Source organism: Anser cygnoides, chromosome 17 (genome assembly GCF_040182565.1).
Source record: "Anser cygnoides isolate HZ-2024a breed goose chromosome 17, Taihu_goose_T2T_genome, whole genome shotgun sequence".
NCBI lineage: Eukaryota > Metazoa > Chordata > Aves > Anseriformes > Anatidae > Anser > Anser cygnoides.
This window is the reverse complement of record NC_089889.1, coordinates 6,454,321-6,466,025: the sequence shown is the minus strand read 5'-3', so window position 1 is coordinate 6,466,025 and position 11,705 is coordinate 6,454,321. Positions and strand designations below refer to the sequence as shown.

The 11,705-nt window shown below is 37.2% G+C and overlaps 1 protein-coding gene and 1 long non-coding RNA gene across 12 annotated transcripts in view; one reads left to right on the top strand and one right to left on the bottom strand.

Annotated features, from left to right (window-relative positions):
- Window positions 1-256: 256 nt before the first annotated feature.
- LOC106031208 (uncharacterized) lies at window positions 257-11,681 on the top strand. 2 transcript variants are annotated; one of them, XR_007163327.2, is made up of 3 exons: window positions 257-384; window positions 4,505-4,604; window positions 11,575-11,681. It is a non-coding gene; the product is annotated as an uncharacterized lncRNA (long non-coding RNA). The 2 variants fall into 2 exon arrangements; XR_010825438.1 differs by lacking the exon at window positions 11,575-11,681 and adding an exon at window positions 11,306-11,421.
- SFSWAP (splicing factor SWAP) overlaps window positions 5,644-11,705 on the bottom strand; it is a 48,753-nt gene continuing 42,691 nt past the window's right edge. For all 10 annotated transcript variants that reach the window (XM_048063675.2, XM_013173438.3, XM_048063676.2 and 7 more), the window contains 3 exons: window positions 7,745-7,915; window positions 6,885-6,957; window positions 5,644-6,059 (listed from right to left, as the gene is read on the bottom strand). In XM_048063675.2, the coding sequence (XP_047919632.1) occupies window positions 5,994-6,059; window positions 6,885-6,957; window positions 7,745-7,915 (310 nt within the window). In that variant the 3' untranslated portion in view covers window positions 5,644-5,993. The remainder of the gene's footprint in view (window positions 6,060-6,884; window positions 6,958-7,744; window positions 7,916-11,705) is intronic.

Below are 11,705 nucleotides of genomic sequence, written 5' to 3'. Positions count from 1 at the left end.
CACAGGACAGCTTCACTTAGAATATGCAGACTGGAGGGCAAGAGTCATTTCAATCCCGATTAAGATAGCCAAGCTTTGACGTTAGCCAACACAGAATCACAGAGTAGCTGAGGCTGGGAGAGACGTCTGGAGACGGTCTCACCAGAGCCCTCGGCTCAGAGCAGGGTGAGCTGCAGCCGGGTGCTCAAGACCATGTGAGGTTGGGTTTTGACCATCTCCACGGATGGAGACTCCACAACTCCGGACAATGACAAGAGCCAAGGCACAGCAAGGGCTGACTGCTCCCTGCAGGAAGGGAGCCAGGAGCTGAGCGCGGCACTGCAGCTGGCAGCGCCGGGGCCTCAGCCCAGGCACGGACGCTGGGACCAACCCAGAGACTGCCAGGTGGGTTTGCGGGGACAAGGCCGGGCTGAGGACAAGCAAGGACGTCAGCCTGTGGGCCAGCATTCAGGCCAACAGGGTGCGGGTCGCACAGGGAGGCCTCTGACGGGCCTGGAGAGGGACGTACCTATGGCCTGCTTAGGGACAGAAGGCCCAGGGCTGAGCTGAAACCAAGCCTCGGGTCTGAGGGTGTGGGTGAGCGGCCCAAGGGAGGCTGGTCAGGGCCCTTGAGGTCTATTCCTGCCTTCAGGGCCCTGACAGAGACAAGGCAAAAGAGCTGGAAATATCTTCCCACTGATAAATTGCAGCACAACTCACAGGGACAGCGTGAACCCAAACAGATAAGGGACCCGCACAAAAGAATAATGATCATCTATTCTCTCTTTGCAATGGCAATTCTGAGAAAACCATTAACTTACAAACTCAAAGGCTTTCACTATTCGTGATTCAACTGAGTAAACTGGTGGCTTCTTATTATGCAAATACATGAAATGTTTTGTTCTGGGAATATAAAACAAAATAATAGATTGGGGCATCTAAAGAACCTTTAGTCCTCTCTCTGTCATTATACTATCAGACTTACATGCGACATATCTTTCCTACCATAAAAATCCAAGGGAATAAGAGGTATCCCTCGAGTGATTTTGCACCTCTGCAGCAGTTACCTTTTCACTCTGTGTTGAATATCCACTGGAAGAAGGTTTCACTGAGGACAGGTTGCTATAGCTTTCTCTTCCAACACAGCTAGCTTGCTGAATGGGGGCTGTAATAAGACTGTGACACAGGCTTCCTGTGTCATCTTTTTTTAATGCAACATCTTACGATTTTGATAGAAGTCTTTTAATCATTGTATCTGGTGATTTACAATTTTCACTGTGCACAGGGTAGGGCACTTGAAGGCGTGTGGACAACACTTTTGATTGTTTCAATAACTTAATGCTGAAACATACTTTCACGCTTACTTGACTCAAGGTGTAAAAACACTCATCTTTTCACCAATCATCCTTGGAAAATGAATTAAATTATTAGAACTTCAGAAGGGAGAAGTAGAGACTACAAATTACTTTTTTCCTTTTTTATGAAGCCAAACTCTCTGACCTGATTCTTGATCAGAGTTAAGGTTTTCTTCAAGTTTTGGCATTTCTGTAGGAAAAAAAAAGCTGTTATACAACTGGAAGTAATAACTTCACAGACAGTCCTACAGTCACCAAGGCCACTGTGTCCTAATAAATAAAGCCACAGATATACATTTTTGGATTGCATTTTAACAAGAAGCTCCCAAACCCACTTTTTAAGAGAGGAAATACGAGCATACACAGGACTTCTCCCTGGGAGAACACATCCTTAGAATGTATTTTACAAAAAGCTGGACAAGAAAAAGCATGGATCCTCAAACTGTGACACTTTCACTGAAGAAATGTATCACATCTGCTGCTCATTTTATGTTGCTTGGGGGAAGTCATAATCTGCCCTTCTCCAGTCCTGCATACTGGGGTTTCCCTTAGCTTACCATACATTTATAACACTGTCAACTACCATCAAGAACTCATACTTTCTCTTTAGAGATCCACAGTTTAGTGCTCAGTCTTAAAAATAAGTCTGTCACCATCCATCTACATGCGTGGAAATTTTGTCTGTATCAGAAAAAAAAACCCACAAAAAAAACAACAAACATCCACCACTAAGTCATATTATATATCCCGAGGACAGCATGGCAGTAATCCAGAAATGGCAGATTTTCACCATCACTTTCAAATGGGCTGGCAGAGCTTTTTGCAATGTTTATCACGATACATGTTCAGGATTAATTGTTGCCAAGAGATTATCATCTGCATTCAAATTAAAGGTGTTAAATTAATACCATAGAAATTTCAAGTTCACAGGAAAGTAAAAGTGGATTTGTTACGAACAATCAGGGATTTGCTTTGAGATTACACAAAATCCATCAGGGCATTTCCCCACCTTCATTCACATCCAGTGTAATCCAGAGCAGGAAAAATTAAGGCAAAATCAAAGACATGCTTTGCATCACGAATTATCAGGAATCCTTTTATGATACAAACAGAATAGCAAAAGCACTACCACACCAGCTGTCCACCAGACAGACAGAAACCTAATTAGCAGGCAGGCAGGTATTAATTTCCAACCAACTGCTCCAATAAAGCATTTCCCTTCATATGTAATGCTTAATACAACTACACTTTCAGTGCTAAGAGCGTATGTCTAAAACCAAAACAAAATATTCACAACATGCTCACAGTTAAATCACAACAGAAAAAAAAAAAATCAAACACTGAGGTTTCAACTTCTAAAAGCTGCACTTTGGAGAATTTCAAATGAATCTTCATAAAGTTACAGCCAAATTAATTTAGCGAATGAAAATAAGAACATTGGACCAGTGCAATGATGTATTTAATGCTTTCAGAAAATGAGGCAAAATTAAAATTAGTAAAGAAGTGGATGCTTTACTAACCTCAACCCACAGGTCTTTTACTTCTTTACTTCATGTCATTAGTTGCTTGGTAGGAATGGGAGAAGTATGTGATAAACTCGATTTATTTATGTAGAAATTAAATTAAAGAGGACTTGGTAACACAATTTCTTCATAGAAGATAACAGACATTACCTTAAATCCAGGAAAACAGGAATTCTAATGTTATCATTTGTTGTCCCATTAAAAAGTTGAGAGCATGGTCTCGGTTGTCTGTAATGCATGAAGTTTAATAAGTGAGAAAGTGTACGTTCCAAAATAATTGGTGTCAAACAAAATGTTATGATATGAAGAGGTACAAGTGACAATTGATGTGAAATCATGATCAATGCCAAGAGACTGCAGGTGTATCTCAGTGGTTGTCAGCTTCCTGGTAGAGCCAAATAGTTCAACGCCAAACCATTAACAAAATTTGACAGAAGCTGCCCTACAAGTGTAACCAAGGTCTCCCTACCTGTAGGGAAAAATAAAAAGGTATATACTGAGATCCTCAAGTGATTGACGTTATTTTGTAATTAACAGCTTACCCACCAACTGGCTGAACAGCCAATTAGGAAGCTGTTTACACATCTAACTCATTCAAATTAGAGCATCTTTAGTAATAGTTATTAGGTATCAACCCCTTAAATTACAAAGATTATACTCAGATGGGCAGCAGCAAAGCTGATGAAGTAGAAGCCATTCTTCAGACTCTCTCTACTGAGAAATGTGCTCTGAATGAAACTGATAATAGGGATTGGAAGATAGCTGCTTACAAGCACTGAAAACTTCCAATTGGCAAAAAGTGAAAATGTCCATTCTGGTTGGAAATAGGAAAAACAAAACCAGAAAGCACACCGCACCACTACTTTCTAAATCCTGGAGGAAAAAAAAAAAAACAACCCATGAGAGCATGCTAAATGCAAACCAGGCTCAGTAAACAATACAGAGTGTATAAAAATGCAGTTTAATCTGAATTTTTCTGGAGCTAAACGCTCCACCTAACTCCATAGCACAAAAGAGAAAAGTTAAAAAAAAAAAATTGCTCACAGTGAGGGAAAATATTTTAAGAAGTTATTAAAGCAACAACCCTATTAAAGAGAACAGATCTGCAAAGCAGCAGCAAAACAAGCTGCCCAGTCTATTTTATCAAGGCTTTTTAGGCTTTTTTTCCTATCACTTGACAAACAACTGCCATCCCCGCTGCCAAATACTGAACTATGGTGAGACTTAACTGCGTTTAGGATGGAAAAATAAAGTTGCTGCAAATTTAACACTGCATAATCTACAACAGCTGCCTATGAAATCTACTTTATGTCCTTTTTTTCCTCTGTCTCTACTAGTATTGTTTCATCAACATATATAGAGAAAATCTTATTTCATTTATGCTGGTTAAAATATTTTTATGCTTGTTAAAACATTGCAGGTAACTTTTAAAAAAGGTAAAGAGTGGATAGCACAATTATATATTACTGGCTAGATGGCTCTGTTTCATCACAACTTACATGCACCATCAAATTTCTCTGTACCAGACACAGCATTTTAAGTTGTTGTAGGACTGTAAACTCTGCTAATTGTTATTGATCAAAAATTGAAAAGAAACCTAATTTATTAGTTGTCCTAATAGTTTAAATATTGTTCTTTCATTCCAAGAGAAAAGCACTAGCAAGTGGCATATCAGCTCCCATTTGGACCATTGTGTTACTTTGGGTTTGAATTTGATCATCAATTGAAGGAAACCCCAATCATACCAGTAAGTATCTAAGGTGCAATTAGCTACCTTGTTTCTCATACTGTTCTCCTCGACATCCCTTATCACCATTAAAAGCAAATGGAAAGCCCATTCGGTCCCATGTCATCTGAAAAAGTAAACCTTCTCACCTCAGACACTGTGTATGAAGACCTTTGTGTCTTACAATTGATAAGAAATCAACGTCTCATCTGCCTAAAGTATGATAAAAAAAAAGCTGTGTCCCAATAGTGTAACTGAGCTATTATCTAGATATATTCACTGCACAACATATCCTTTCTTTTGTCTATTATAATTTTAGAGTAGTATCTATTACTCTAAACATTGTTCAAGATTTTCTTCCTTAGTATTAACCCATTTAAACTGGACACACAGCAACCACTTTAGGAAGATGTAAATGAAAGTAGCTAAAGGTCACAAAAATTCAGCCCTATCTGAAAGAGCATCTGGGGATTTTTAATTATATCTTCTCTTCAGTGATTGCCTTTTTGCACTCATTTAAAGAAATATTTCAATTAAAAAATGATAGTCTCACTGTACTGCAAGGAATGCATAACGAACAAGCCTACAATTATACTGAGTTCAGAAGAAAAGATCTGGAAAGTGTTGACTGGTATGTGTCATAAAAGTTAGTAAGCATCTTCCTCAACATCATGAAAGATGTTAAATTAAAAGAATGCTGGATTTCTGGTAAGTATGACCTCAAAAACATACGCTCTGTAGCTAACTAGAGAGAAGCATGTTCGGACATTGAGGCTTTTATTGACTTCAAAAGGTCAGCAACTCAAATGGGGGCTCACAGTCCCTTCTGAATGATGGACAGAAAATTATGTCCCCTGTCCAGAAACTGTCCACTACTAACATCAAGGCAAACAAGCATTCTTAGATCATTCTGTGCCTGAAGGAGATGAAAAGTATCTCTCAGGCTAAGGTAGCTAGACAGTTGTTATTCTAAGAAGCAGAAAGTATGTAAGAAAAAGAAAACGAACTTCTAACAGAAGTCAACCGCAAACAATTAAGGACTCCACAAAAACTCTGTAGCTAATGAAAGATGTTTCGTTCTTTATTATTGTGTAATACTTTTATCACAGAAACATGGTATTTACAAATATACACATATAGACTGCTGATCATAAAATGTTACTGAAGAATTAGTCAAAAAATCAATTTACAAAAACCAAAAACTTTCCAAAGATATTCTGGCTGAAAAAATTCAATGAAATTTCAAGGAGACAGTTCTGTACAGAAAGATAGGTTTTAGCTCCTCAAGTTCTGGTAATATTAGACAAGAGAGTTGTGAACCAAGTGAGCTAAGCTCAGCTGTACATTTGAGATGAGGCAGTTTTTATATTGTTCTTTTTCACAATTTCTTGATGGTCAGTTCAACAGGTCTCAGGAGGCACTAGTTTGTATGTTTTTGGAAGCTGCAAGCATTGCTCTCACTTTGGCCATAAGATCCTGTAGAAAATAAGAGAAAAATTATTAGACTTGCCTAGGCCTTGAACAGAGCTAAAGCATGTGATTGAAAAAACCTGCATGAAAGGGCTAGTTTATGCTTCAGTCACATAAAATAGATTCATGACCATCAGATATTTAGCCTTGGGCCTGTGATACCAGGCAGTAGCTTTTAAAAAAGAAATGGAATTACTTTGACAGAGGATGGGTATCTTAAAACCATGTTAACATTTAATTACTGCACGCTGTATCAATGCATATACCTGATACAGCTATTTGTAAATAGTTATGCTATGAGTCACAGCAGACTTGAACATATCAACAAAATCATAACGAAAATTCACAGACAAACAGCAACAAGGGTAAGACTAAGTTGTGGATGTTGCTCAATGCAAAGCAAGTACTTTAGTTTGCAAGAGGACATATTTTTCCTCTATCGTCAACACCACAAGCTTAGCCTTTGCCAAGCTGTTCCTCTGTTCCTTCTTCCATGAAACTTAAGAGCACAACATAGCAAGACGGGCTCTCAGTAATACCTGCTGTTTGTGTATTGTTCTAGCATAATGTGGACTTTCATATCTTAACAGTGGATATACTGCATTGCAATGAACTTAGCTACTTTCATTTCAAGTTTAGTCAACCCTCTAAAGATCAAGCTGCTAGGGAAGCAACAAAATTGTTTTTCTCATAAGCAAACAAATTAAGAATGACAATGAACATGTCTCTATACCATATGTGAAGCTCAGAATTGTACAAGGTATTAAATGGAGATTACAATATGATGGACACACTCCATTAGGCCACTAATTTGAATTTGTTTATTTGTACCTGAGTGATTTTACTCTGCACTGAAGACACGATTGCTGAAGAGATTTGGCCATCTTTTTCCTGAGAAACTCCCCTAAAAAAGTAAAAATCCGTGTTAAAAGTTTATAGCTTACGTTTTCAAAATGAATTTCACTCACCATCAGAGTTTTGAGCTTTATTGTACGATTCTCTCATACACTAATAAACAGTTCTCTCATTCAACCACAAGTCAGGGTAAGTCATGGTCAGAAGACTCACTCCTGTGTAACTGACAAAACCAAATCTCAACAGCAGGCTAGGGATTTTGGACAGGACTGCATTGTATTCTGTGGAAATAATTTAACTGCGAATCTCACAAACACATTGAAATTCAAACCACTCTGTTAAAATTCTACTTCAGAGTTACCCCATTTAGTGAGAGTTAGCATTTTCTAACTTAGAATCACACTGCAGAATTTTACATGTAAGTTTTATTGTAGGAGTATGTCAAGGTATACTTGAACAAGGAGCAGAACCTTCAGTTCTCTACACTCAAAAGGATCACACTTCATCTCATACATAACATGAAAACTTCTTTGACAAATTAAATTTGTACAGTGCTTTCCTGACTTAAATGTAAATGTAGCAGAGGTAGTGTTAACATATTTTCCAGGTTTTGAAATCTGATCCTAAAATTTCACTGGATTACGTAAAAACTCCGTCAAGCAATGGAGATCCAAGCTCATCATTAGACTGATGTACAAAGGGCCATCCTATCAGCGTCTTCTACTTTTAATATACGTACATACAGAGCTCCTCACCATACCAATTAGGTCAAAAGACACATTCACAGTCAAGAAACACAAGCAGTGCAATATTATCCTACTAAGAAAGTGTATTACCTGGAGCGTTCCTGGCTGGATTCCCTGCTCTCCACAGGAGAGACACTAGCTGAATGCACAGAATTTTTGTGTGTGGATGGTTTGCCTGGTGACACAGCTGGTGAAGGAGACCTAGCTTTGGACTTAGTACGTGATCTAGACCGCCTCTTCTTCTTCTTTTCATGGGGACTTCTGCGAGAAGAAATATTTTATTGAAGGATAGTTACAGTAGTATTAAACTAGCTCAGTGAAAGGTACTTTTCACACCTCTAAAGGATTACGTAGCGCTCTTCCCCAGGATACTTTTCCATGTGCACTAAGCAAGCGTTCAAGTCTTACCCCAATATTGTATTTCTTACCCCAATACTGCACTTCTCTGGTTGTGCAAAACAATGTCTCAGAAGCTCCTTTTAATAAATTATGATAGGAGAACTACTAGTATCTAAGGCTGTCACTTGGAATACTATTTCTCAGGTACGGAGGAATTAGGCGGCAGTATTTGATACTTTAAAGGATGACAATGAAAAGTCTCTAATTGAAGATCTGCAGAATAACCTCACTAGAGGGAAGTTCCTTCTCAAACAACATCCTGCATCTAACATATAATGAGAAATAGAATAATTTATATATCCCTGTATTTTTTTAGCCCATAAAGGAGCAAACCATGTAACTATAGCTTTGAAAAAAATCTACAAGGTAAATCCACGGTTTGCTTGCTTTTTAAAAACACGATTACTACAGTAATCCACTCCATAACTCAACATACTGCAGACTCAAAACCCTAAACAAGCTATTGTATACTATGCAAGCAAACCTTCACCTAGCAAGACGTTTGAAGCGCTAACCATTCCTGACTTGGAAATTTTATATACAAACATTTGCTTCTAAGAGAATGGAACAAATGACTAAGGGTATCTGATGTATTTACTATTGACAGAAGGCGGAAAACAGAGGTTGCCTTATATGAAGCATTAAGCTCAAAGAGAATTCAACTACTAATATACTACAGATGAAACTATCAAAGCCTTTACGCTTGTTTATGGATTTACGTCTAAGATTTACATACCAGTATTGATATTACTGTAATCAGAATTACTAACTTAGCTTTTAGGCAATACCTTACTGCAGGCACATCTCTCTAGCTTTCTCTGCTGGGGGTGCTGGCATACCTTCCATTTTTAGAGCTCACAAGGTTAAAAAGGTCAGTTCAAAAAGAACTAGAAATGCTCTGCTAGAAGTCTAAACAGAAAAGTAAGTTTCTGAGGCTTCTGACACACCTTAAAACATTGTAAACCTTAGACCCATCTTTTAAATACCACATTGTTGATCCCTTTATTTTCATTTTCTTGTGAAATTTTCTACTTTAAAGGCAAATATGCTATAATAAATACTCACATAAATATTCTATAATTACAATGCTTAGAATTTATCATATGAGTATCTGATTTTTTTTATATAGAAGTCAGCATTCAAGACTTAAATTACAAAATGCACCTTACTCTTTTCCTGCATAAATAATCATTAAATGGCAGGGAAAAAACACACAAAAACACAGCTCTATTGGCCTCTAATATTCCCATAATTTTGAAAATAAAAATCCTCTACAAAGCTGGTTATTCCTTGACTAGCTGCTTATGTACTGTAATTGCTCAATTTCTTAAAACATAAGGTAATCAGGCAGTGAATATATTTCATATTTAACTCTTGAAAATCTCAGCAAACATTCATGGTGCTAGAATATTTTAGAGTAGGCTTTTTCAGTGTTCTTAATCTCAGATTATAATGAACAAACACTATAAATGCTGAATGAAATTGTCTATCAATTTTCTAGTTTTAAAAGGGTCCACATGCTAAAACCAGGCTTATTTTTACAATATTTTTTCTAGGCACAATAGCTAGCATGAAGACCCATGCACATTCTCTGTGGAAAGCAATTCACTGCAGATGAGTTAGATTAAAATGATTAAGATGATTACAGATTAAGATGATTTACATCATTCTTATTCAAGTAACTATGATGACATCCAAGGTACAGGATAAGCAGAAAAAACAATTGTTACATTTATTCTGAAATAAACATTATTTTGTTAAGCAGTAAGCCACTAAATTCACAGAGAAGACAAAGCATAGCTTCCTAGTTCTTACATATTTTCTTCTGGAAATGTACCTACAAATTTACCAGCAATGCTAGCATCACCACAGGTATCAGATTAATGCCTTAAGCAGTTTAAAACACCGCAGTATTTATTATGTCTAGGGTCCTTTTCAGTCCTCTGACGATACAGGATTCCAAAGCCTGCCTATTCTTTGTTTAGCTGTGGTTAACAAAAAGCACTTAGCTGACGGCTGCCATGTACGATTCAAATCTGCATTTGGCTATCAGGCAAAATATACATTACTTCCTAACAGAAAGCCTAAGTAAACTAAGTGGCTTTTAAAAGATCATGAACCCAAACCTTCCTTCCATTACACCCACTGCGAAGAACCTACTCCATAAATGAAGATCAGGAAAAATGGTGCACCACAGCATCTATCTACATTTTTACTTGACATTTAACATGTCAGTCCTAGCTAGGCTTTCTGCAGTCAGAGCTGCAAAATGTCCTCAACTATGTTTATCTACAATATTCTTTCTTCAGTCTACTTTTTTGCTTTTACTGCCATATGTTGTTGTGTAGTGTTGTTTTCTTGTCTGAGGCCTAACAAAGGTTTTCAAGTTCTACCTATATAAACAATATTGTTTAAAGAGGAGTCTCATTTATTTCAAAACTCCAATCATAATTTAGCACTTTGAATAGCATAATTTTCAACATGATTTATAGCTTAAAATATCAAATGGTCAAGCAGCAGGCACACCAACGCTGCATGAAAGAACATCACAGGACTGTGAAACGATTCTTGCAAGTATTTATAGGAAGAAAAACATTCTAAGCTTCTATATATTGGATCTTTTCTGCTTAGCCAATTTGCATGCTGAATTCCACAGAAACCTCTATTTTTATCTCAACTTTTGAGTATGAAAAACTGAATTAGTTGAAGTATACTGATAAAGTTCTCATTCATACATACCATACATCAATTAGCTAGAAGCTGTTAAGAGATGGAAAGTTATCCTAAGAAACAATGCCAATATTTTAAAAATCATGAAGGTGAAAGTGACCTCTTGTTTCCTACTCTAATATGTTTTTCCATATCTCCTGTAAAGACAATCTTCACTGATACGAAGAAGGAATCTGTATGTTCAGTTTAGTAACTCTTAAGGTGCTGCGTTTTGTGTACACTTCAGCTGTACATGACAAAATTAGCATGAAAATTTTCACTTCCTCCCATGTTGAAATTAGAGACAAAACATTTCAAGCCTTTTGGGCACACATTTTGCAGATGTTTTTATTCTGCACTGGTGAGATGAAGTAATGGTTGTTATGCCATCTTGCCAATAGGAGGTTCAGGTAGACTATATGCAAGGTGGTCTCAAAAAAGGCACCACTTATTTTGGATTTCACATTCCACTCAGGTAGTAAAGTAACGGTTGAACATAAAGCAGACTTTTTGTTAAACTGGATTTTCCCTTTATTTGTGCAGATACTGTGAGTGGTCAAGCAACTTTCAGATACTGGTATGAATAACCTAACACCAGTATATGGCCTCTGTGGAGGTCGTATCGATTGGACAAGTGGAACATGAAAAACAGACCGAAGACTTCAGAGTCCAAATAAAATCTGAACTTTCACAGCTAGGAGACAGTACTGTATTAACATTCATTGATTTGGTTCAACATTTAGTGTTCAAACATATACAAGAACGTGCAAAGAACAATAATCAGTGCTTCTGGTTTTTCTTTTCCTCCACAGATGTATTTGTCTAATAAAATAAAGCCCCAGATGAAAAGAAACCCAAAGCTTTAAGTTTTATCCAGGGAGTATACAACACTTCAGGCAACATTTAAAGTCTTCTGATACCGGAAGATAACCTCTTATACTTA